Source organism: Lutjanus erythropterus, chromosome 17 (genome assembly GCF_056507025.1).
Source record: "Lutjanus erythropterus isolate fLutEry1 chromosome 17, fLutEry1.hap2, whole genome shotgun sequence".
NCBI lineage: Eukaryota > Metazoa > Chordata > Actinopteri > Lutjaniformes > Lutjanidae > Lutjanus > Lutjanus erythropterus.
The window spans coordinates 35,618,184-35,644,489 of record NC_139333.1 but is presented as its reverse complement, the minus strand read 5'-3'; the positions used below and the strand labels follow the sequence as shown (position 1 = coordinate 35,644,489).

The 26,306-nt window shown below is 40.8% G+C and overlaps 3 protein-coding genes across 5 annotated transcripts; all 3 read left to right on the top strand.

Annotated features, from left to right (window-relative positions):
* The first annotated feature begins 275 nt into the window (after positions 1-275).
* On the top strand, positions 276-2,888 carry LOC146312534 (general transcription factor II-I repeat domain-containing protein 2A-like). Its single transcript, XM_084740269.1, has 3 exons — positions 276-360; positions 405-1,100; positions 2,845-2,888. Exons 1-3 carry the CDS (start codon positions 276-278, stop codon positions 2,886-2,888), a joined length of 825 nt encoding a protein of 274 aa, XP_084596395.1.
* Positions 2,889-3,695: 807 nt separating this feature from the next.
* Positions 3,696-11,414, top strand: LOC146312533 (ectonucleotide pyrophosphatase/phosphodiesterase family member 7-like). Of its 2 annotated transcripts, none has more exons than XM_084740721.1 (5): positions 3,696-4,078; positions 6,616-6,761; positions 7,037-7,669; positions 9,096-9,342; positions 10,526-10,597. In XM_084740721.1, the coding sequence occupies exons 1-5, from the start codon at positions 3,817-3,819 to the stop codon at positions 10,567-10,569; spliced, it is 1,332 nt and encodes a 443-aa protein (XP_084596847.1). In that variant the 5' UTR covers positions 3,696-3,816; the 3' UTR covers positions 10,570-10,597. The 2 variants fall into 2 exon arrangements, with proteins under 2 accessions (XP_084596847.1, XP_084596846.1); XM_084740720.1 differs by lacking the exon at positions 10,526-10,597 and adding an exon at positions 10,947-11,414 and having other exon boundaries at positions 3,697-4,078.
* A 1,488-nt stretch (positions 11,415-12,902) lies between these two features.
* Positions 12,903-20,807, top strand: LOC146312532 (DNA-directed RNA polymerase III subunit RPC4). 2 transcript variants are annotated; one of them, XR_014772171.1, is made up of 9 exons: positions 12,903-14,080; positions 14,685-14,731; positions 14,831-14,985; positions 15,077-15,201; positions 16,599-16,698; positions 16,995-17,266; positions 17,400-17,552; positions 18,842-19,054; positions 20,515-20,807. XR_014772171.1 is itself a non-coding variant. In XM_084740722.1 (8 exons), the coding sequence occupies exons 1-8, from the start codon at positions 13,880-13,882 to the stop codon at positions 18,980-18,982; spliced, it is 1,194 nt and encodes a 397-aa protein (XP_084596848.1). In that variant the 5' UTR covers positions 12,904-13,879; the 3' UTR covers positions 18,983-19,257. The 2 variants fall into 2 exon arrangements, 1 of the variants encoding a protein (XP_084596848.1); XM_084740722.1 differs by lacking the exon at positions 20,515-20,807 and having other exon boundaries at positions 12,904-14,080; positions 18,842-19,257.
* The last annotated feature ends 5,499 nt before the right edge of the window (positions 20,808-26,306 follow it).

The window sequence follows — 26,306 nt, the reverse complement described above, 5'->3', positions numbered from 1 at the left end:
CTGGTCACCTGCATGGGCCCAAGGAGTCGGAGGTAGTCGGAGAGGAGACATTTTATTACATGCCACAAGAGTTTTATGCTAGCTACGCACCTGGCAGCGCATTGAGGGCAGAAAAAGCCCGCGAGTTAAAGGCAGCTTTGGGCAAACAGCAGTCTTTTTTCACGAGGCCAGCGAAAAAGTCCAAAAAAGCAACTGAAGCTTCGTTTAGAGCTGCGCATTTTTTGACGAAGAACAAGAAACCCTTTTCAGATGGAGATGTACTCAAAGGAGCAATGATGGTGATTGCAGACACCGTGCTCAAAGATGAGAAGAATGGTGCCAAAGCCATCTCTGCTCTCTCCGACGTCCAACTGGGGGCAAGTACGATCGCCAGAAGAGTGTCAGCTATGTCCGGTAACTTACAGAGCAACTGGACTGGGATCTGAGTACGTGCAGGTGGTTTAGCATCCAGTGTGATGAGTCAGTGGACACCAGCAGTACAGCGCAGCTGATGGTGTTTGTCCGAATGGTGTTTCATGATTTCTCCACGAAAGAGGAACTCCTGACGCTACTGCCACTGAAGACAACAACAAGGGGTGCGGACATCTACAACGCGGTAAAGGAGTATTTCGTGGAGAAAAGGGTACCATTGGAAAAGCTGGTGTCTGTGACAACAGACGGCGCTCCCGCCATGACAGGCCGACATTCAGGCTTCATTGCGCACTGTAAAGGTGACCCAGATTTCCCCAAATTTCTACACTACCACTGCATCATTCACCAGCAGGCAATATGTGCAAAGGTGACCGGCTTTGATCATGTGATGACTCCAGTCATTAAGATCATAAACAGCATCCGCTCAAAAGCCAAACAACACAGGTCATTCAAGGTGCTGTTGGAGGAGCTGTCAGCTGAATATGGTGACCTGTTACTACACACAGAAATCCGATGGCTCAGCAGGGGACGGGTTTTTTTGTCACTTTTGGGTGAAATCAAAGACTTCATGGAATCCAGAGGGGAAGATGCCTCGCTGCTTGAGGATACTGAGTGGATACTTGACCTTGCATTTCTAACGGACATAACTGGGAAACTGAACCATTTGAACTGTGAACTGCAAGGCAAAGGTAAGACTGTCTCTGACATGATCAGTGCTGTAAATGCATTTAAAGCCAAAATGAACATTTTCTCTGTGCATTTACAGAGAAAAAAAAATGCTGCACTTCCCCTCTGTGCAGTCAGTGTTGAATGACAATGCTTCAGCATCTGGAGCTTGTGACCGAGCTGCAGAAAAGTACTCTCAACTCATAAACAGACTTGGGCAAGAATTTGAGGACAGGTTTTGTGACTTTGATCAGCTGGAGCCATGTGTGTCATTCATTTCAAATCCTTTCATGCAAGTTGACATAACATGCATTGCTGAGCAACTAAGTGCAACATTTGACTTGGATGCTGGAGAGTTAGAGATGGAAATTCTCACATTGCAAAGTGACATTCACCTCAAAACCCACCAAGGTGCACCAAACTTTTGGTGCCTTGTGAACCCAGATAAGTACAAAGGTGTGTGCACAGCAGCTATGAAAGTTGCCTGTCTTTTTGGTTCAACCTATCTGTGTGAATCAGCCTTTTCTGACATGAACTTTATTAAGAACAAACACAGAACACGCCTTACTGATGCACATCTGCAAGATGCAATTAGAGTTGCAGTGTCAGGTTACACTGATTACAGTACACTTGTGAACAGTATGCAATGCCAGGCTTCTCACTAACAGTGGGACCAATGAGGGGTTTATAGACGTGTCAGATGTGATGATTTGTCCAAAAATGTGACAAATTTGTTAAAAATGTGACAGAAGTGATTGTTTGTTCAGAAATGTTTGTTCAGATGTGACTTTTGTACAAAAATGTCAAATTATTTGTACAAAAATGTGACAAATTTGTTAAAAATGTGACAGAAGTGATTGTTTGTTCAGAAATGTTTGTTCAGATGTGACTTTTGTACAAAAATGTCAAATTATTTGTACAAAAATGTGACAAATGTGGTTATTTGTACAAAACTCTCAAATTATATGAAAAAAATATCAGAAATGTGATAACTTACTTTCAAATGTTGGAACACATTGTTCAAATGAACGGGAAATAAATGAACTGGCATGTTTAAATATATATATCTGTGTTTCCTATGGTGGTAAATCATTATTAATAGTTAATGATTGTGAGGAATTAGGACAGTCAGTAGGCTATTAAATGAATAATATTTATTTAAAGGTAAACAGTGCAAATTTATGTTGTTGGGTAACAAGTAGCCCTTCATATTACTCAGAACCTTTGAGGTAGCACTCAGTTTAAAAAAGGTTGGTGACCCCTGGTGTAGACTGACTGCAGACCAGTCAGAGCACCCCTGTTCACCACCAAAGGCATACGATGCCCACATGAGCATCAGAACTGGTTCATGGGGCAATAGAAGAAGGTGGCCTGGTGCTGACAAGGAGCTGACTTGGCACCCAAATCTCCCAGATCTCAATCTGATTGAGCATTCATGGGATGTGATTGAACAAGTCCAGTCCATAGACTGAGGCCCAAACTCACAGCTTACAGGACTGAAAGGATCCACTGCTAACATCTTGGTACCAGATACTACAGGACACCTTCAGAGGTCTGCTGAGACGAGGGGGACATACACAGTGTTATGAGATAGGTGGTGTAAATGTTGGGGTTGATCGGTGTACACTGTGTGTACAGGTGAATCTGGCAACCGCTTTGTGTGTTCCACTATTACTGCAGTGGCACGTCGTAGTGTCACTCTTTGTGTCTGCTGGTCATATCTAAAAGGGAACCCAAGATTTGCATCACTTTTGTAATCTGCTGCAGGTCTGGGGTTTCCTTTCCAAACACTGTGTCTGCTGTTGGATTGACGACATTAGACAGCAGCCCTCAGTAACTGATTAAGGTTGCTTTTTGGATGGCGATATTAATGTTCAGAAAATTTTATGTAATAGTTAGATGTTGGTTGTGACAACAGTCGGAAGTAGATAATGGAGAAAAACTGGACCACCTTCACCAAATTTTAAGTGATGACTGTTTAATATATTAAAAAAAAATCCTATTTTTCATATTTATTCAATATTTTCAGGAACAAAGTCCTTGCTGTTAATATTCTTGGTCCACAAACATCTTGGTGCATGTGCATGTGATATAAGCATTGTCTTGTCAAAAGTACAGTTAAACTATCCCCAGTTGAACTGTCCCTTTAAGTCCCTTCTTCTACTTGCTCTATGCTATGTATATTTTCTACTCTTGAATGGGAGCATCTGAAACACGAATAATTTCCCCCCAGGGATCAATTAAGTATTTCTGATTCTGATTCTGAATGTTGCTTATTAGAAAAAGGAAAGCTGTACACTGAAAATGTTTAAGATTCAGATACATTATAGTAAAATACAGTATTTGTAATTATTACAGGTTGAAAAAGTAATAAATTCAAGATATAACTAATAAAATGAGCTTTAGAGTTTGTGGTCAACACCTCTCCATGATATGACACACACACACACACACACACACACACACACTCCCTATCATATTACTTCATTACACTAATAAAGGCCTGTGGTGCTTATGGGTAGATAAGGACTGATTAATATCCCAATCTAACTCTACTTAGGGGTGTATCCATTCACTCTGTACAATGTAGTCTCATATATAAACCTCAGGGTAAATTTCAGACACACTATTTCAGTTAGAGGAGAGGAACAATCAGGTCCTCTTTTAGGACCCTGAGGATTATAGTGGCAGGATATAAAAAGTCAACACAGTTTAAAAAAAGGGTCTGAATCTTCAGTCATGCTGCAGCTGCTTTTCCTAACTGTCCTCAGTCTCACTGCCAGCTCTCCTTGTGCTGCTGCCCCGCCACAGGACTCTGTTTTTACTGGCTCCACTAGAAACAAGGTGCTGCTCATCTCCTTCGATGGCTTCCGCTGGGACTACGACCGTGATGTTGAAACCCCAAACCTGGATAAGATGGCCGAGGATGGGGTGAAGGCAGTCTACGTTACTCCACCCTTCCTCACCATTACCAGCCCTTCACACTTCACAATGCTCACAGGTAAAAACAATAGCTAATGATTTATATGTTAAACGGCAAAATGATAAAAAGTTCTCATATGGCACAGAGTTTGGTGAATGTAGGCATAATAACTGCTCACATTTAGTATACTCACTCACTGGATAATTAGATTGTATACTGCCCATTATTATAATATTATATTAATATTATAATATTATGTAAAACTTAAAGAGTAAGTAAACCCGAAAGCCATATTTAGTTCCTTGGTGTAACTATTTCTGATGATCTCACCTGGCACGATAACAACAAAACTATTGTTAAAGTCCAAGCAATGACTTTTCTTCTTGCAAAAACTCAAAAATTTCACAAAAAATAAACAGATTCTACTTAAATTCTGTCAGTGCATTATTGAGAGTATTCTTACTTGCTCTTGGGTACGTAATAACTGGTGTGTAACTGGTGATAACTGGTGTCAGCCTGCAAGCCCTCGAGGATCTTCATAGTTCTCATCTTGTGTCCCGTGCCTCTTCTATAATCAGTGAGCCTTCATGTCGTCCTGCTGCCAGTCTCTTGGTTCCTCTTCCTTCAGGCAGACGCTATCGTTCTATTAAATGTTCCACCACTCACTTTGCAGAAAGTTTCTTCTCAAGTGCAATATGTGGATTAAATAACTGTAAGTCCTGATGGTGGAGTCCCTCACTGTTTACCTTCAGTTGATCTAGGAAGTAAAACATGTGCACATGGACTATTTGCACTTTTTCTTTTTTTTTTACCTGCATAAACTGTCCCTTGTGTGTCACATGTCCTTACAAACTTCATAATCTGGACACACAAAGCTATCTGTGCATATGCACTTTATAATTGTATAACTGAACTTTAAAAGTAACTCATGCACACGCGCTCTGATTTGTGTACCTCCATTTGTGTGCTTTATTTCTGAGTAGGACTGTTTGTCGGGCTTATTCATGCAAGGCATTTGCATTTGTTTCTGTTCTTCCTTTTATCCTGTGTTTTTTGTGTACTGTTTTGTTTTTTGTCTGTGTGATGAACTGTTTCTTTTTCATGTTTCTCTTGCACCTCCATTTCTAATGTAGTACCCACTGCAAATGGCAAAAACATTGACTCTGACTTTTTTTTTCAGCTGAAAAATAATGTATGTGAGCATTTAGTAATGTTGTTTGACTCTGGTCCAAATCTTGACATTTAAATCCATAATGTGTGAATTCTACATATTGTGTTACAAATATGCATGACAACTGCCCTCTACTGGTTGAAACTTGGCTACTGCAATTGAGTTTAGCTATTGGTTGATCTGGAGGAAAGTGATGTACATGGTAACTTTCATCACCAGCCAGTTTTATATTATGGAGAGCCTAAGTCAAGTCCGTCTGAACTGTGCCATGAATTACACATGTGATGTTTTATCAATTTAAAGTATAACTTTACAATAATAAAGTCACAAGTTTAATTTGTGTGAAACCACTCAGTGAACTACATCTCTTATCTCACACAATATACATCACCAACAACAATCTCACTGCCCTTTGAAACATTGTTTTACCTGAAGTGTTATATCAGCAACTCCTATGTTGTGTGACTGCATCCCAGTAGGAAAAAACACAGGTATTATAGCTCCTTTTAATTGTGTAATTTAAATATGTTATTTGTGGCACAGTTCAAATGGGAACAAATAATGTCTCCTGCAAGTGTCTACCATTCATATTTTTCCCAAAGTTAATGTCTTACACTGAGGTAAGACTACATGATATCAGCCTGATTATAGTTTGATCTGGAAGACATAGGGTGTCAGGTGGGTTCAGAAATGATGACTGTGCATCAGGCATGACAATCGATCGTGTTATACTGTGTAGTGTGTCATAATGGACAACAAACAACGGTGCATTTGGGACATTGCAAGACGTCCCAACAGAAAGACTAGCATGTTTGTTTGTTTTTTTTAACCTCCCATTACAGGTTGGTAAAGCAAAAGAGGAGTGATGTTATTGGTGTAGAACTGGGTAGAACTGAGAAACAGCTAAAAGGTTCGTCGAGCCATATATGTTTTTAGGGCTTTTCTGAGCACAAGATAGCTTTTATCATACACTTCACTTCAGAAGTCATTGTTTCTTCTGGAAGCCCATCATGAACCCTTCTTTTCTGGTGACATCATGAAAGACTGCAAACAATGATTGTCGTGGAACAATGTATAGTCTGTCATGTCTCAGCCATGACACAGCAAGAATTTATGACTCCACAATTGCCTAATCTGACACAATGACCATTTTAATTAATGGATAAAAATATCTTGTAGTCTGACCTCAATATTAGGCTCTCTATAGCCTTTGTCTTTAGCAAAATTATATTGAAGCTCTGACCAAGATTTGTCTTATAATTATACGACTAAAATCTTAAGTTAGAAATGGGAAAAAATAGACACAAACTTTATGAACAAAACATTTCTAGACTTTCCATAAATGGCACCCATAGCTGGCTATAACGCTAAAAATGTTTTTCTTACCCACCCAAATGGTAAGGTCATAAACTTTTTTCTCCATTTTCTCCTTTCCTTTCATCAGGACGTTATGTCGAGAATCACGGAGTAATCCACAACATATGGTTCAACACTACCACTCAGGAGAAGAAGCAGTACTACATGACTCAGTTTGTTGATTCCTACTGGGACAATGGCAGCTTACCCATCTGGATAACAGCACAGAGACAGGTTAATTAGATTTATTTATCTGCTGTCTACCTGCCTAAAGATGTTGATGATGCAGAGTTGATGATGTCCTCAGTTACAATAATACAAACTTTGGAGACAGATACATGATTGCTGAGTCGTGTCCTAAGTTTGTCAAATACAGTTGCTTTGGGTTGGTGGATCCAACCAGAGTGTCAGTATTTAACAACATGTGGAGACTCAATAATCAGCTATCTTTCTTCAGAGTGGCTTGAAGCAGATTTAAGTAAATTAATAATTCTTTTATATTTTTCCAGGGTCTAAAAGCAGGCTCTCTGCATTTCCCTGGTACAGCAGCCACCTACCAAGGAGAGACTGTTAAGTTTAGGCAAGTGGAACCTCGTTTCTATGACCATTCAAATGAGATAGACTGGAGGCTGAACATCGACAAAGTGATTGGGGAGTGGTTCCACAAACAAGACCTGGACTTTGTCTCTTTGTACTTCGGAGAACCAGATTTGGCAGGTCACGAATATGGACCAGACTCGCCAGAACTCAAAGAGATGGTTAAGCAAGTGGACCGTACTGTGGGCTACATCCGAGAAAAGATCCAAGACCATGGTCTTACTGACCGGCTTAACATTATCATCACTGCAGACCACGGGATGAATAGAATTCTACGGGATGGACTAGTTCACGAGATCATCCTCTCTAAGATCCCTGGCTTCAGCTTCAGGGATATCCAGTTTCAGCTGTTGGATTACGGTCCTGTTGGGATGCTGCTTCCTAAAGAGGGGAAGCTGGAGAAGGTCTACCAGGCTCTGAAAGGAAGCCACCCTCACCTTCATGTGTATAAAAAGGAGGACATGCCGGCTAGACTGCACTACAGCAAACATCCTCGACTCCTGCCCATCATCCTCATCGCTGACCCTGGATACATTGTCAATGGGGTGAGAGAATGTACAGTTGTTCATATTCAGTGGGGTGAGAGTTCAAAGAGTGTCTGAATTTTAAGGAACTGTGAATGTTTGAAAAACTTTCCGTCAAGCTGTAACTAAAAACTTTATCTAGGCTAGAGACAGTGTTGTAGTCAAGATCACCTAAACTGAGTCCAACTCATGACCAAGACCAAGGCGGGCAAAGTAAAGTCAAGACCAAGTGCTGTCACATCTGTAGCTGTGGTGGAGCGGTAATGCAGCGTAAAACATTTGTGTTGAAGCTGACATTAGCTAACACTGAGGTAATGTAACAATATATGATTTACATAGCTTTGTGGCTGGTCTCATCATTGTTTATCACAAGCAAAAACCTTTACTAGCTAGCCTTACTAATGTCTCTTAACATTTATGCTTCCTTCCAAGTGTCGATAAACGTTTGATTGTCTTTAAAGATCAATGTTATCTTACTATATATCTGTCTGTGTGTATGTATGTCCTTCAGTTTACTTGACAAGCATTTATGCAACCAGCTTCACCTTTGGTGGGTATATTGCCAAGGACCCAAGGGAGTGCACTGTAAATTTGGTGGAATTTATCCAGATTGTGGCATTAAAACAACAAACTTAACTTTTTATCTTCTAACTTTGGAACTTTAAGTCTCAGAAACAATTTTGTCTTTTTGAATTCTGTCCAAATCTCAATCCATCCATCTTCAACCACTTATCTGAAGTCAGGTTGTGGAGATAGCAGATCCAGCAAATCCAAATCAAAATCTGTTTTTTTGCTGTTCCTCCTACAAATTCTGACAAACTTGATACAGAACATCTCTGGATCAAGAAACTTTCTCAGATGTTTAACATTCCATACATTGTGGATAAAGCTGGGCTTCTGTGATATCTCCTGAACACTGTTGTTTGACAAATTTGGTCACATTTGGCCAATAGTCCTTTGCACATCTCAAGAACTGTTGAGAACCGATCAACTTCACACTTGGTAGGTGCATTACTGAGGGCGCAAGAGAGTTCAGTGTCAAGAGTGAAGCTGAATGAACACCTCTGGGAGCCACTAGTTGTCTAAGGCCGGAGATGTACTTGCTGTTTAATCATGCATTTACACATGTGTGGCATTCATTTCTGAGGATGCGTATAACCATCGCTCCATACGGATGCAGAATATGCGGGGCAGCCAAGATGCATGGGGATGCTATTGCAACACGTAGTTTAAAACAAGTACATCTCCAGCCTAAGACACTTCCAACTTAATCAGAATATTCCTGTTAAAACCTAGCTGGAGATACTAGTTTCTTGCCACCCCTCTCTCTGTGACCTCACATTACCTGCCAGTTTCTGCACTATATTCTATCAAATAAATGCTATGAAGCCCAAACTCTATTATATGACTATGTTTCTCATGAAACGTCTGATTTCTGTTCATATAGTTTTTACCTGTGAACTTCAACAAAGGAGAGCATGGCTTTGACAATGAAGCCATGGACATGAAAGCCATCTTCAGGGTGGTGGGGCCGGACTTCCAGAAAAACAAGGTGGTAGATCCCTTTGACCTGGTTGACGTGTACCCACTGATGTGCTATCTACTGGGGATAAAACCGGAGGTCAATGATGGACAACTGAATAATACCAAACACATGCTGGTTTCCAGTAAAAACACAACAGGAAACAACAAAGGTCAGTGTATAAGTATAGGCACGTGTTCCATTCATTCAGTGTCATCAATACATAGAAACGGTTAATTCTTCATCTTAGGACAGTTAGTTTGGCAAAAGCATCTTGGAGTTTGCTTAATTTTCATGGAGCTAGCTCAGCTCTGGACTTGTGTTGGGATGTACATGTATCATATCAAGAAATGTGAAGATTTTGTCCAGAGGATCCAGAACTTAAAGTAGAAATAGACAACTTTTTTTTTCTTTAATGTATCATTATGAAGTAAAGCCTTGCTTCCACTATCCAGTTATGTTTACTACAATTTTTCCCAGGAAAATTATGTCTCTGGCATAGACTAAATCAGTGTTTCTCAAACTTTTCACCACATACCACCCCAAAAGATATAAGGTTTGCTAAGTACCCTCATTAAGATATCATTAAGATGAAGTAATCATGTAACTTAAAGGGATAGTTTACCCCCAAACAAAAGATACATATTTTTCCCCTGACCTGTAGTGCCATTTATCTATCTAGATTTTTTGGTGTGAGCTGCAGAGTTTTTGAGATATAAATGTGTACAATGGGGGAAAAAAAACCTTTTGAAAAATTCAAAACCAGTATCTCTTTCCAAAACTCATCTACAGAGCTGGTTGCGAGCACTTTCATGTAGGAACTACTTTTCTTTTGAGTAGAAAGAAAGTAGTTCCTACATGAAACTGCTCACAACAAGGTCTGTGGATTAGCTTGAGTAACCAGGCCAAGATTTTTGGAAAGAGGTTTAGAATTTTTCAGATGTATTTTTTTTAGTGCCATTTAGTCCCATTATATTTGAGAGAAGGCAGACATCACTAAAGTCGGACAGTTCACGGAAAAAAGGGACAGTTCGATCATAATCTCCCACACAACTGAAGTGAATGATGACCAGTTTTCAAATGGAAAAAAACACAGCCAGAAAACAAAACAGAACATAAAATGCCTCTATACTGTGGATCTACAGTGAAGACCAAAAACCAAAAATACGGTGTAAATGATGTCTTTCAAATCAGCCTGGCATGTTGGGAAATTCATTAAAATTGTTGCAACACTGTTTCCTGTGAAACTCCAGCAGTGTTTTGTGGACTGAAAAACTAAACCCGTCCTTCAATCAGCATGAGGAGGAGTAGATAATGACTGAATTTTAAATTTTTGGGTGAACTATCCCTTTAAGTTCCATGCTGTGGTCACGTGAAGACAACTGAGCCATCTGTGTGAGGTGAACCAACAACTCCAGAATAAGCTAGTAGGTGGTCCGTGAGCTAAGATGATTTTGTGATGATCTGAGGTGAGAATAAACCAATATCATTACTGTGTATGGTGGCAGTATATGTAATACAAATATACAAAAGATATACAGCACTTTGAACGAGTTTATCTGATCTAATCTATCTCGTCTCTATAGAAACTGACCATTCTAAGGATCAAAAGGGTCACATTTATTACAGGACTCCTTTGAATTGCATTACATTACCTAACAGCTGTTAAGTCATATCTTATCAGTTCTTAATGTCTGAACTCTGAAGTCTGGTCCTGTGTGGTTTCTGCTGTCTCATCTGTTTGTCTGCATGTGTTCTGTCTGTCTCCATTTCCAGAAAAGAATAATCACATGGCGGCGGTGATTGGCTTGTCAGCATCAGTTGGATTTCTCGTTCTTGTGTTTGTCATTGCCACATCCTACAACATGTGTAAAAGGACCAGAGCATAACGAAATACGACATTATATCAAAATAATGAAAAGGAAAGTGAGAAATTGAAATCAGAAATTTTATTTTAATTGTTACCAATCCCTTTTTATTATTGCGCTTTATTTTTTATTTATTTATTTATTTTTTTGTCTTTATTCAGGAGGTGATTTGTTGAAATGATGGAGAATTCAGGGTAAAGCTTCTCTGGGCTGTTTATAGCCAAACACAGCTCTAAAATCAACTCCTTTATTTAAAACTATTTGCAAACCTCAACCCAGCTGATTATTTTTCAGTGTCTAGCTGCTTCCATCACTTAATATTCAAATCATATCAGATATTTTTGTTAGTGTTAATAAACTGTTATAAAAATAAAAAGTTGTTAAGGGGATTTTTATTGGATTCATTCTCTTCTGCACCCTCTCTGTATCTTTGTCTCATGAGTGGAGGTAGAGCTGCAATGATTCATCGCTGAATCGAGTATTAATTGACTATGAAATTGATCAGCACCTATTCTGATAATCGATAAATTGCTTTGAGTCATTTTTCAAAGAAAAAAATGTCCAAATTCTCTGTTTTTACCTTCCCAAATGTGTATATTTTCTAGTTTTGTTTTATATTATATGATAGCAAACAGAATATCTTTGGATTGCAAATGAAAGAAGACATTTGAGGGCGTCAGCTTGGGCTTTAGGAAACTGATCATTTGACTTTCACAATTTTTTGACATTTTATCAACAAAGAATAATCAACAGATTAATCATTCATGAAAACTAATCGTTAGTTGCAGGGATGAGACATGCAATCAATGTAGCTCATAATGTCAGCATAAACAAGCTAATATTACCTGCTGTCATATCTGTTTGTTCCTCTGTCACACACAGTTTGTGTATCAAGTGCAGAAGCACAGTAGTTGTAAAAGTTCAATTCCCTCATTTTGTGAGTACAAAAGATAAAGAGCCAGCTATATAAATGTCTCCTCTATCTAATCTGCAGACATTTATTAAGCAGAGAGGTTGATATCAATACATAAGATAAGGTGGAGTGTGCTTTATGTAAGTACATTTACTCAACCATTATGGTGATAACAGGTGGAAATAAGCATAAGTTCTGGTTTGTTATTATGTGTGCAACGTCAGCAAGCAGTTATGTCTGAATGTGAAACAGGGAGGGATCACATTTTCTGCACTCTGGCTTCACAAAAGAGAAACCTGAAGCCTCAAAAACAGAATATATTTAATTCCTCACTTCCAGCCTGTTCTACCATGCACTATACAAAATTCTGTTTGTACTATCAGTCGTGGTGAATATAGATCTGTGAGGGATAATGTATGGTGAGCCAGGTCATTATTGCAAAATAAACCCTAGCAGGGTGATGCAGGACGCTGATGCAAAGTGGACTGTTCTTGCATTAGGCCAAAGATATTTATTACACATTATTGCACGGCTTTGTTATATACTCGATTCTGATTGGTGAGTTACTGCATTCTAACGTCTGTTATTTCTATATAGCAGACTGTTGTTAAGAAGATATAATAATTGTTAAATTACTAAAATAAATTTCAAATTAATATTTTGTGTCAAACTATTGGTTTTATTTTGGTACATAACCATGTATCAAACAGGATAACGTAGTGTGAGCAGGTCACTATTGCATTATTGCACTTATTACATGATTACTTACAAAAAATAATCAATAATTTGGCACAAAATATTAATTTTAATATGATTGTATGCATGTAAAAATGACTTAAGTGCTTTTTTTTACATTTGAAAACTGCTCACCATTCACTTCCATTGTTTGGGAGATTCTGCAACACCGTTTTCCTGTGAAACTTCAGCAGTGTTTTGTGGACTAAAAACTAAACCCAACTTTCAGTCGGCATGAGTGTGAGTAGATAATGACTGAATTTTAATTTTGGGGTGAACTATCCCTTTGAGGCTTATAACTTGTCACTTATAACTTGCAGATTGGTTACTTACTCCCACCTCTGCCTATCTCCCAAAAAATGACAGAAACGCGTCTATGGTGGGGATGGGAGGAGTGGAAGAGGGAAAACAGCTCATTGTCACACAGCAGACAAACAGCGCCCTCTGGTGGCTGCGCATGCGTAGTGCCGTTTATCAACAACAACAGCAGCACAGCAGGAAGGAAACAGGACCCATTTGAGCTGGACAAATAAAACAGGCGGCAAAACGGAACTGCTGGAGAAATATCACTCTTTGAATATTTGTAACATTTGTACTCATAACTGTTTATTTTCTGCAACCACCGCCCGGAAACCCCGCCGGGTTACGACCGAAAAGATACAGAAGCCTGTAAGAGGAGACTGTACAGTGCAGTGAGACCCAATGTAACTCCTGGGAACTAACCGGGTCGTGTTTTGCTCAAGCGGAAGCATTTTTGTCTTCGGGAGTGCAGCTTTGCGTTGTGGCGCAGTATGTTTTTATAGCGCGAGAGCGAACAAAATGGAGGGTAATAAGCTGGTGTTAACTTGTGTGTGTGGTGCTGTGCTCATCTCACACTGTACTTGTATTCAACGTGTTTTCAACGTGAATAAGATGTTTTAAAGGCCAGAGAGAAAGAAACGTGAATAGATATCTCTGAAGGAGTCAGTGATGAGAGACACGTAAGAGCTGACAGACAGTAAACTCAGAGAAGACGGAGAGAAAAACGGATGTGGGACGGCTGCCCTCCAAAATAAAAGCACAGTCTGCCCCATACTGTAAGGTTATTGATGATGTGCAGAGGAACAACAGGCTGTTTGTTCATGTGAAACGTCTTAACTAACGTTACACACACCAGCAACGTCAAATATTACAAGCAGCAGGAGACACACAAAATGAGTGACCCGGGGGATAACGTTACAGCCGGTGTTCCCGGCTCCTCTTCCGGCCTCGGCAGTGGGGCCGCGCTGAGTTTCAGCCCGGGCAGAGGACTTCCAGGGCGGGTCAGGAGTCTGTCCTCCCCCGCTCCACCTGGAAGACTAACGTCACTCCGAACCCGAGACCTTACACTTGGGGGAGCCCTCAAAAAACCAAAGGTAATGACTCGCACACCACAGGGGGTGATTATTAATATGACTTTACAGTATAATACTGAAGCACTGACACACTGAAAATACCCCAAAACATTAGATTGAAATGAATAAACACCTACAAGTAGACAATCTGTTTAAATCAAAATGTCTAACAGTATTAACTATGTTGTAAAGTAGAGCCTGACAGCTATTAGTCTGGCGATATTATTGGCCCTGTATCAACCTATTACTGCTATATCGGTCTATATCAGTATATTGATTAGAGCTGCACTGATTAATTGATTATTAATCAATTATTTAATTTATCGCCAACTATTTTTATAATCAATTAATTGCTTTGAGTAATATTTTCATGAAAAACGTCCAAATTATCTTAGTTTTTTTTTTCTTAAATGTGAATATTTTCTGGTTTCTTTACTCCTCTCTGACACTAAACTGAATATTTTTGAGTTGTGGACAAAACAAGACATCAACAGACGTCACAATCCTGTAACATTGAATCTGACTGCTATAAAGCATTTACAGCATTAAATATATTATGTATTTGGAGCATTTTGGTGTTGAACTTCAACAAATACTAACAGTGCTGTTTCTTTTTTTTTCAAAGAAAACCTTTGAGCCAAACGTCCACGCTGTGAGGAAGAGCAAAGATGAGTGAGTGACCATCAGTCTCCTTTTTAATGATGAATGCTGAATGATGATGAAGAACGTAGTGTTTATTGATTGCAGTCATCATGTGTGATTCTTCTCCAGGCTGAAGGAAGAGATCCGTGTGGCTCCAAAGAAGGAGAGAAGAGAGAGGGATGAGAGGAGGAGAGAGAACAGAGGGAGGAGGAGAGAGAGGCCCCAGACCATCCAGTCTCACTCCATCTTTGAACAGGGTCCTGCCGACACTGTGCGCAAAACAGGTGGACATCCTCTCTGACTTGTTCATGTCATCCTTTGTCAGTGGGATGTAAATATTCACTTACAGCCACTCCTCTTCCTGTCTGTGTTCAGGCTGGCGTGGAGCTGCAGACCTGCAGGATGCCACCAGCTCTCCTGTGTGCAAACTGGTGAAGAAAGAGAGGAAGGAGTCAGAGGAGGATGAAGATGAGATACTGTGTAAACTACAGAGGGATGATGTGAGTACATCATGCTAGCTGCTGTACCTTATAGGGACAATTCACCCTAAAATCAAAAATATGATTTGTCCCTTTTACATGTAGTGCTATTCATTCAGTTATTATAGTTTTGGTATTATAGTTGCTGAGTTGTGGAGATATCAGCTGTAAAGAAGTCTGCCTTCACCGGAATAAAGTTGTTGATTAATTTAATAATTAATTTAATAATTTTTTGATATTTTGAGCACCACCAGGTTGAGTGTCATGTAGTTGTGTGATATTGGAGAGAAGGCAGACATGCTGTTGATATCTCCACAACCCTGCGACTCACACCAAAACTATCCAGGTGGATAAACTACACATATATATATAGCACTACAGGTGAAAGTAAAAATCTGTATTTTGGATTTTTGGGTGAAGTGTCCCTTTTAAAAGGATAGTTACGATTTTTGTGTGGCAGACAGTAACTAAGTACATTTACATCAAGTACTGTACTTATTTTGTACTTTACTTGAGTTCCATTTTATCCAGCATTATGTTTCTACACTACATCCCGGAGGCAAATACCGAACTTTTTAATCCATAAAGCTGAAAAAAAAGCGTGGTTCTCACAGGACAGTGATGCTATAGACTTTAAATGGTCTTATAGACCATGATGCATTGCTGTAGATTAAACCAGCCAACAGTGGCCTATAAAGTAGTTAAAATGGACTCAACCTTAAACATCTACAACAATAAACAGCAGTAACATTAAATCAATAATATTAATCCAGAAACATCAGACATAATAACACTGACAGGAACATTTTACTGCAACATGAATACTTTTACTTTAAGTACATTTATCTGATAATATTTAAATATTTTTTACTTCAGTAAGGTTTTGTGAATGCAGGACATTTACTTGTAGTGAAGTATTTTTACAGTGTGATATTAGTACTTCTGCTTCAGTAAAGGATCTGAATACTTTTTACACTCCTGGTCTCCTCAGAGGAGACACACATATGTAACATCAGACAGACAGACAGACAGAGGGAGGAGTATCAACTTATTGTGAATGAATGATATCAAACTAGGAGAGGAGGAACACAAGTTTACCTGATTACTGTTCACCGCATTCACTCTCTAGATGTTATTTTCTCTTTAGTTCTGCTTCATTCTCTCATCAAAGTTGTAAACACTGACACCTGCTTTGACATGAGGGGGAGGCGGGGCCCTTGCATACCTTGCTGGGCCCTATGCAATATGTGTATTGTGCGTATCGGACCGACCGGCTTTGGTGAAAATGCTTGAAAATTGCATGAATTTGACTTGGGAAAAGTTGGAGGAACACTGTTATTAATATTATCATTCCTGATAATAATAATTGTCCTCCTGTCATCATTGTTCCTCGCTGATATTATACGTTGCCCCCACAGTTCATAGATGATCCAGGTCTAAGGAACGATGCCAAGCTGAAACCCATCCAGCTGCCTCTGAGTCAGTCCAGCAGTCAAACACTGAAGACCAGCACGACATGTGAGGAAACTGCTGCTGCTGCTGTCTCACTGCTGACACTGTCATGAACATTTGAATCACTGCAGCAATATGCATTTCTGTGGCTCTGTACATGTGACACTTTGGAACAAATCTGAGTTCCACATAACATTTAATGCACACACAGTATGACATATTCAAGAAAAATACAAAATTCACACTAAATACTAATACAGAATAAATGAGTACCATTTTTTTACTTGGCGCTCCATGTCTGTGTGTATTCTGCTGCAGTCCATTCTCCTGCTGAAGTGTGTCTGTGGTTGTCATGTGGACAGGTCCAGAGAAGCCTCCTGTATTCAGACCTCCATCCTGCGGAGCTCAGAGCAGGACAGAGCAGCTCAAAGCAGAGCAGCCGTCCCTGGTGGAGGTGCTGCAGGAGCTCCGGCTGTCTGGCAGAGAGGAGCTCTTCTTCATGCAGCTTCCTGACTGCATGCCGGGCCGGACGTCTGCACAGACGGTCGACCCTGCTCTCAGATCTGCAGCAGAGAAGCCTGCCAAGAAGGACGGCAAGACTGAAGACAAGAGGCCTGCACATCTACAAGCACAAGTGAGTTCACAGCATTAACACCAAAACTGTGATGTTGCCATGATAACATGTCTTTAGTTGCTTTTCAGCTTAATATGTGGTGCATTGCATCATTTCCATACATACAAATAAAAACATCCACTGTGGATTTCAGGAGGCTGCAGTGAAGGATGGCTGCCCTGTGCTCTCACACTTCCCAGAGGGATTTCTGGGTAAACTGCAGATCAGGAAGTCAGGAAAGGTGGAGCTGAAGCTGGGTGACGTTGTGATGGATGTCTCTGAAGGAGCTGCATTCTCCTTCCTGCAGGTACTGTGAGTGTGTGTGCCAAACATGCATTATAACAGGCAGAGTAAACTGTCAGGTTCACCCAAAGTCACTGAGAGCACATCTATTTCTTTCTACCAAACTACACCCACCAACCTCATCACTGTGCTAGCTAGCTCAGTGGTTCTAGGAGGATGTCAGCAGTATTTCCATCCTGCACTGTCACCAGCTCAAGCCTCTGATCCATGAGTAGCTCCACGCTTCCTTCTGCACAGTAATACATTTGGCAGGTGTAATTTGGTAGAAAGAAAATTGTTCCTACATGTAACTCCTCACAGCAAGGTGTGAGGATTATCTTGAATGACCAGGATATGATTTCTTTAGAGACATTGCTGTTCAATCAACAGAGCTAAAACAATTAATCGATTACTACATTAATTGCCAACTACTTTGATTATCAGTTAATCAATTTGACTTAAGAAAAAAAATCTCTGATTTCAGTTTCTTAAGTGTAAATATTTTCTGATTTCTTCACTCCTCTCTGACATCATCATCATTTGGTTGTGGAGAAAACAAGATATTTGAGGACATCATCTTGGAAAAATCAGCAGATTGATCAGTAATGAAAATAATCGTTAAAGGAAAGACTTGAAAAATCAATCCAATCGTGCAGAGTACATGGCTGTACACTTGACAAGATCGTAACAGAATTAATTATTTGATTAATCAACAATGAAAATAATCATTAGTTGCACCTCTATAAATGTTTAAATGTTTTCTGGCACTTTGAAAACTACAAGCTGACTGTCATCTACTGTAGTTCCATTATATCGGTGATGAATTTGGGGTAAACTGTTCCCTTTACAAATCACTTTTTTTAATAAAAATGACACAGACAACATACATTTACTTGCGTAGCCTGCACACACAAAAGCAAACAAACAAACTTGCCCAGACATTTATAAGGAATTTCAGTCCAATCAAATGAATTCAAATTGAATCAAATTGAATGTAACATTCAAGTAACCCTTTTAAAACTTTGTTTTGATGTGTAAGAGCCTGCAGTTAGCAGTGGATTATATCTTCTATTCTGAACAAAGTGTGTCAAATATATCACTGAATATACACTGACATTTTGAACAGTAATATCCTTTTAAAAAAATATTGCTTTTAAGGAAAAACATTTCCAAAAGCTGGTGAAGCTTCTCCCAACATTTTGGAACTGCAACACTTAACTATATCATCACCACTGTTTCAAACTGTGGAACTAAAGGACAGTTTCCTGAGTCAGTATGTGATGTCACTATTCTCTCTCTGTTTTCCTCCTGCAGCAACTGGTGTCTGTGCGTCTCTCTGATGGACGCACTGGAGACATGATGGTGCTGGGAAACGTCCACCACAAACTGGTCTTATCTCCGGACTTTCAGGCTTTACTGAGACAAGCTGCAGCTCAGCAGCAACAAGGACCCTGATCACCTCTCACCTGCTGCAAACTGTCACGCACTCTGTTTGAGTTCTGTCAGCACACACAGGTCACTGTGGAGGTAAAGGCAGCTATGTAGGTTACTCTCTGTAGCCTGTTTTTACTTGTTTTTCTGTGATTTTTTTTAACCCCGTGAGAGCAAAATCTGACTGATTTGGTTTTTCTCTCTGGTGCCAGAGGAGACGTGGTTTTTGATGATTTCAGACCTACTGAACAACAAGGACTGTCATTTGAACCTCTAGGTGCTTTAATAATTGAACTCTCACATGTCTGAGTATAACACACTGACATGTAATAACTGTGCTTTGTTACACCATGTGTGTAATGTTCTATGATCAGTAGGGGTGGGCAGATCGATCCCAGAATATAGATACCTCTGATACTGTCTCATTTTTGAAGATCAACTCTGACATCAACAGAATTGACACCAAACAAGGGCTCAGTTTCTTTCTACTACATTTTACCGTCTGTTCCTGTTCTGCTGTCTGTGCCTGTGGTCACTCAAACAACACGTGCATCACACCTGCCACAGGAGTATAAATTAATTAGTTAGATTCCTCAATTGTGACAAGATCGTGACAGGATTAATTAATTGATTAATCAACAATGAAAATAATCATTAGTTGCAGCTCTATAAATGTTTAAATGTTTTCTGGCACTTTGAAAACCACAAGCTGACTGTCATCTATTGTAGTTCCATTATATTGCTGATGATTTGGGGGTAAACTGTTCCTTTAATGCATCACTATTTCAATAAAAATGACACAAACAACATACATTTATATAACTTGCGTAGCCTGCACACACAAACAAACCTGCCCAAACATTTAGAAGGAATTTCGGTCCAATCACATTCTTTTAGAAATAAATGATAATCCTGCCACAGAAATATCCAAGTATACAGTAGGTAAATTAATATTTTATTCAAATCAATTATTAAGCGTTGATTAATGTTTGATTTTCAAGCTGTAATTGCCAATGAATAATATATTCATGCATTAAAATAATATATTCATCTTAATGAAACTTATTTAATTTTAATGGAATTGAAAAAATAATATACTTCAAAGCTGAAACATAAAAATGGCTGAATCTGATAATAACCTTTTAGTGTAACTGTGAAAATATATATTTTAGGCAGATTTGGCTTGTTGATGATGCATTCACCCCATAAATAACAGCACACTGCTCCCTCCTACATGAAACATATGAGCCGCTTTTAATAACAAAAAGTATCGATAATGGAATTGGAGATTCCAGTCATAAATTATTTTGTGTCAGATCAAAACCCAACAAAAATTTTCTGGTACTGCCCACTCCTAGTGTTCAGCAGACTAAGGTGCAAAGACAGTTCTGTTACTGCACTGATGTACAGTTGGACTTTGGTTGTAACTTTTGTAGCATTTAACAGACTCAAATACAGTTGTGTTTTAAATATTGTTATTAGATGTTTGTCTGTTTGTGAACATGAACGTTTTTTTCTACCTCAACATTTAAAAGTTTCATTTATCTCGTCTTCAGATGCACTTCACTTCAGCTTCATACAGCAGCAGCAGCAGCTGTGAGTAGAGATGTTGCTGATCTCCAGTGGTTGAAGTTTTATATTATCTACAGAGCAGATTCTAACTTCCAGCTGTTGACAAAATCTTTTCATTAGTTTCTGGGAGTCCTTTCAGATCAGAAACTTCTCAGTCTCAAATGATCTCTTAAAGGGATAGTTCACCCAAAAATGAAAATTCAGTCATTATCTACTCACCCTTATGCTGATTGAAGATCAGGTTTAGTTTTTTAGTCCACAAAGCACTGCTGGAGTTTTACAGAATGTAACAGTGTTGCAGAATCTCCAAAACAATGGAAATGAATGGTGAGCAGTTTTCAAACATATCAGCAGTGTGAACTGTTCCTTTAATGAAATCAGATGTAAAAGACTTAATTTATGTTTGTTTTTCTGGACTTTTGATACAGTAGATCAGTCGGTGGTGCACAAGAGGAAATTTGTAATGGTTGAATTTTTTTTTTATTCAAATCATTATGTTACAGGGCCTACTCCCACCTCTCTGTCTTGAGTCAGTGGCAGAGTGGACTGTATCTGTTTCTGAGCCTGTGCATGTGTCATCCTCTTTGTTCTTTATGTGGCACATTGTGTCTAATGTAGTTGCAATTTAGTTCAAATTTTCGCGATATCTTTAATAGCATGTGAGAGCACTGCCTTCACCATGGCAACAGCTAGACATCAACTGTGTTGCTGTTTTTTGAAGGTGAGGGGGATCAGGGGTGTGTCAGTCTGTTTGGGATGTAGAAGGGGGTGCATGGACTAAAAAGTTGGGGAAGCAATGCAGTAGATCAACTCATCCTGAAGCTTCAGCAGTGAGTTGGTGTATACAGATTAGTTTTAAGGCTCCAGGTCATATTTCCTGTTCCTGTGTCTTTAGAGACTAGAAATATATATATACTACACTAGAGGGGGTCTCTGTCTCTGCTTTCAGGACCCCTCAGGTTCACCTCATCATCTTCCTTTAAATCACTTTAAAAGTTGTATATCACCAACTTTGTCATTTATACTGATCTTATTAAGTTTTATACTAGAGCTGCAATGATTTATTTAAATAATTAATTATTAATTGATTATTAGATTAATTGCAGTCTATTTTGGTAATTGATTAATTGGTTTGAGTCATTTTTTTTTTTAAGTCATAATTCTCTGATTCTTAAATGTGACTGGTTTCTGAGGATGTCATCTTGGCCTTTGGGGAGCACTGATCAACATTTTTTGACATTTCCTGGATAACTAATTGATCAACCGATTAATCAACAATCATTTGTTGCAGCCTTATTTTATACTCTGTACATTTATATCTTATGTTTATTATACTGTTTTTAATGCCTTCTGTATTTTATTCCCGATGTGTTTTTATTGTTCATCTGTAAAGCACTTTTTAAAAATGGTTTTGAGAGATAATTCAAATAAACTTTATCATTGTTCTACAGTGAGTGGACTCTGGTTGTGGTCAGTACAAACCACTGATTATAATTAATGGAGCAACAGATGAAAACTTCCTGTCAGAGGAGATCAGTGAAACAAGACTTATAAGCTGGTGTTCATGGCTCTAGTACAATATAAATGAGCTCTATGAAGTTTAGCATTTATAAGTAGTACACATGTAGAAAATGAATCAGTTGTTTACAATGTACAGTATTTATCAACAATTAAAACTTGTACATCCATCCATCTATTTTCTTCCGCTCATCTGGGGCCGGGTCATGGGGGCAGCAGTCTAAGCAGGGATGCCCAGACTTCCCTCTCCCTGAACACTTCCAGGAGGATCCCAAGGCGTTCCCAGGCCAGCCAAGTGACAGTCACTCCAGCATGTCCTGGGTCTTCCCTGGGGCCTCCTCCCAGTAGGACATGCCCGGAACACCTCCCTAGGGAGGTGTCCAGGAGGCATCTGATATAGATGCCCGAGTCACCTCAGCTTTCTCCTCTCGACATGGAGGAGCATTGGCTCTACTCCAAGCTCCTCCCGGGTGACAGAGCTCCTCACCCTATCTCTAAGGGAGCGCCCCGCCATCCTGCGAAGGAAACTCATTTCAGCCGCTTGTATCCGAGATCTTGTTCTTTCGGTCATGACCCAAAGTTCATGACCATAGGTGGCGGTAGGAACGTAGATTGACCGGAAAATCGAGAGCTTCGCCTTTCGGCTCAGCTCCTTCTTTCCCACAACAGTCTGTAGCAATGACCGCAATACTGCTGCCGCTGCACCAATCCGTCTGTCAATCTCACGCTCCATCCTCTGCTCACTCATAAACAAGACCCCAAGATGCTTGAACTCCTCCACTTGAGGCAGGAACTCTCCTCCGACCTTGAGGGAGCTAGCCACCTTGTTCCGGTCGAGAACCTTGGCCTCGGACTTGGAGGTTCTGATTCTCATCCCAGACGCTTCGCACTTGGCTGCAAACCGCCCCAGTACATGCTGAAGGTACTGGTTCAAAGGAGCCAACAGGACAACATCATCCCCAAACTGGACTCCCTGTAGCCCCTGGTTGCGCCTAGAAATTCTGTCCATAAAAATAATGAACAGAACCGGTGACAAAGGGCAGCCCTGCCGGAGTCCAACATGCACCGGGAACAGGTCTGACTTATTGCCAACAATGCAAACCAAGCTTCTGCTCCTGTCATACAGAGATCGTACGGCCCTTAGCAGAGGGCCCCGAACTCCATACACCCGAAGCACCTCCCACAGAATGCCACGAGGGACACGGTCGAATGCCTTCTCCAAGTCCACATGGTGGACTGATTGGGCAAACTCCCATGAACCCTCAAGTACCCTGCGGAGGCTATAGGGCTGGTCCAGTGTTCCACGACCAGGAAAAAAACGCATTGTTCCTCCTGAGGTTCAACTATCTGCCGAATTCTCCTCTCCAGTACCCTGGAATAGACTTTACCAGGGAGGCTGAGGAGTGTGATCCCCCTGTAGTTGGAGCACACCCTCCAGTCCCCCTTCTTAAATAGAGGGACCACCACCCCAGTCTGCCAGTCCAGAGGCACTGTGCCCAACTGCCATGCGACGTTGCAGAGGTGTGTCAACCAAGACAGCCCTACAACATCCAGAGACTTGAGGTACTCAGGGCGGATCTCATTCACCCCCGGTGACTTGCCACTAAGGAGCTTCCGAACTACCTCAGTGACTTCAGCTTGGGTGATGAGTGAGTCGCCCTCTGGGTCCCCAGACTCTGCTTCCTCTATGGAGTCAACAGCTCCCCACCACCCCTGTAAACAGTGTTGGCAGGGTACTGTTTCCCCCTTCTGAGGCGCCGGACGGTTTGCCAGAATCTCTTCGAGGCCGACCTGTAGTCTCCCTGTCCTCCATGGCCTCCCCGAACTTTTCCCATACTCAGGTTTTTGCTTCCGCAACCACCTGGGCGACAGCACGCTTGGCCTGCTGGTACCTGTCAGCTGCCTCAGGAGTCCCACGAGCCAACCAAGCTCAATAAGACTCCTTCTTCAGCCTGACGGCATCCCTTACCTCCAGTGTCCACCACCGGGTTCGGGGATTGCTGCCACGGCAGGCACCGGAGACCTTACAGCCACAGCTCTGAATGGCCACATCAACAATGGAGGTGGAGAACATTTGGACTCAACGTCTCCAACTTCCCCCAGGATCTGGTCAAAGCTCTCCCGGAGGTGACAGAGGGTTCCACCAGACCCTCACAATACATTTGGGCCTGCCAAGTCTGTCCAGCTTCCTCCTCCGCCAGCGGATCCAACTCACCAGCAGGTGGTGATCAGTTGACAGCTCAGCCCCTCTCTTTACCCAAGTGTCCAAGACATACGGCCGAAGGTCAGTTGACACGACTACAAAGTCGATCATTGACCTCCCACCTAGGGCGTTCCCGTGCCACGTGCACTGATGGACACCCTTATGCTTGAACATGGTGTTCATTATGGACAAATTGTGACTAGCACAGAAGTCCAATAACAGAACACCACTCGGGTTCAGATCAGGGGGGGCATTCCTCCCAATCACGCCCCTACAGGTAACAGTGTTGCCACCCACGTGGGTGTCCCCCAGTAGAACGACAGAGTCCCCAGTCAGAGCATTTTCCAGCACCCCTCCCAAGGTCTCCAAGAAAGCCGGGTACTCTGCACTGTCGTTCAGCCCATAGGCACAGGGTGACGACCCTCTCATTCACCGGGGAAAACTCCAGCACATGGCGGCTGAGCTGGGGGGCTATAAGCAAGCCCACATCAGCCTGCCGCCTCTCACCGTCGGCAACTCCAGAGTAGAAAAGAGTCCAGCCTCTCTCAAGGAGTTGGGTTCCAGAACCCCAACTGTGCGTGGAGGTGAGCCCAACTATCTCTAGCCGATACTGCTCAACCTCCCCCACTAGCTCAGGCTCCTTCCCCCCCAGCGAGGTGACATTCCATGTCCCCACAGTCAGATTCCATGTCCTGGGGTTGGGTCGTCGGGGCCCCCGCCATTGACCGCCACCCAAATCACACTGCATTTGCCCCTTCTGAACCCGCCTACAGGTGATGGGCCTACGGAAAGGCGGCCCCACGTCACTCGTTCGGGCTGGGCCCAACCGGGTCCCGTGGGCGAAGACCCAGCCACCAGGCGCTCGCCTGCAACCCCCACTCCCAGGCCTGGCTCCAGGGTGGGGCCCCGGTAATGCCAATCCGGGCGATGTAGACGACCCTGATGTTTCACCACTCACTGGGGGCACTGGAACCACTCTTAGTCTGACCCGTCGCATAGGACCTGTTTGCCCTGGAAGACCCTACCAGGGGCAATAAGCCCCCGACAACATAGCTCCTAAGATCATTCAGGTTCTCAAACCCCTCCACCATGATAAGGTGGCGGTACAACTTGTATAATCTGATTTTATTACTGTATTATATTCTGGCCATCGGTGGCTTTTAGTGGTTGATGTCAGTCAGAAGAAACTTTATAAGAAATGGTTCAAATCATAGCAGCAGTGTGCAAAGCTTCATCAAAACAATCACATTTTGCTTTGTTTACACATTTTGCTTACTACATAATTCCATATTTCATAGTTTTCAGTTTTAATCTACAATGCAGAAAAAAAACAAAAATAAAATTTGTACTCAAGCACATGTACTGTTACATCACTAAAATATTACTCAATTACAAGTAATTACAATTACAAGTAGGTAACAGTTACTTTTTAACCATTGATGTTTAACAGATTATTTGGAGCAGCTATTCAACCAAATTCCTCCAAACTGTCCTGCTCAGTGATCAGTCACCTCTCCAAACCACCAATTTTGTGCATTTTCCTTAACCAATAGTTGAACATGCAGATAAATTATTAACAATTAATAATTTATTTGAAACAATACGTTTTTTATATTGTTTTTCTTATTTTATTTTATTTTTTTTCTCATTTAAACTTTTCTTACTCAGCAAATGGCTCCACTAGACACAACAATGTCAGATAAGGTGCACTTACTGCCATTTGGCCCGTTTGTGATCAGATCACCTGATTGGCTACAAAAATGCAGATGAAAGATTTGGATATTAATTCAAATTGTACTCAGTACTCAACTATGATTTTTAAAGTATCATTAGTTTACATAGTGTAATGCGTATTTAAGTATGAGCAAAACTACAGACTTAAAATCTATGTAGACAAGCACAACTACCCTAAAAACACCTTTAATACAGTAATTTGAGTGTTTGTAATTAGTTATTTCAACCCCTGTTCATTTGTCATCCATTTATATTATCATTCATTCACTGTTTCTACAGCAGGATCCACTCCTGTCTGCTGACAGGACTTACAGTTGTTCA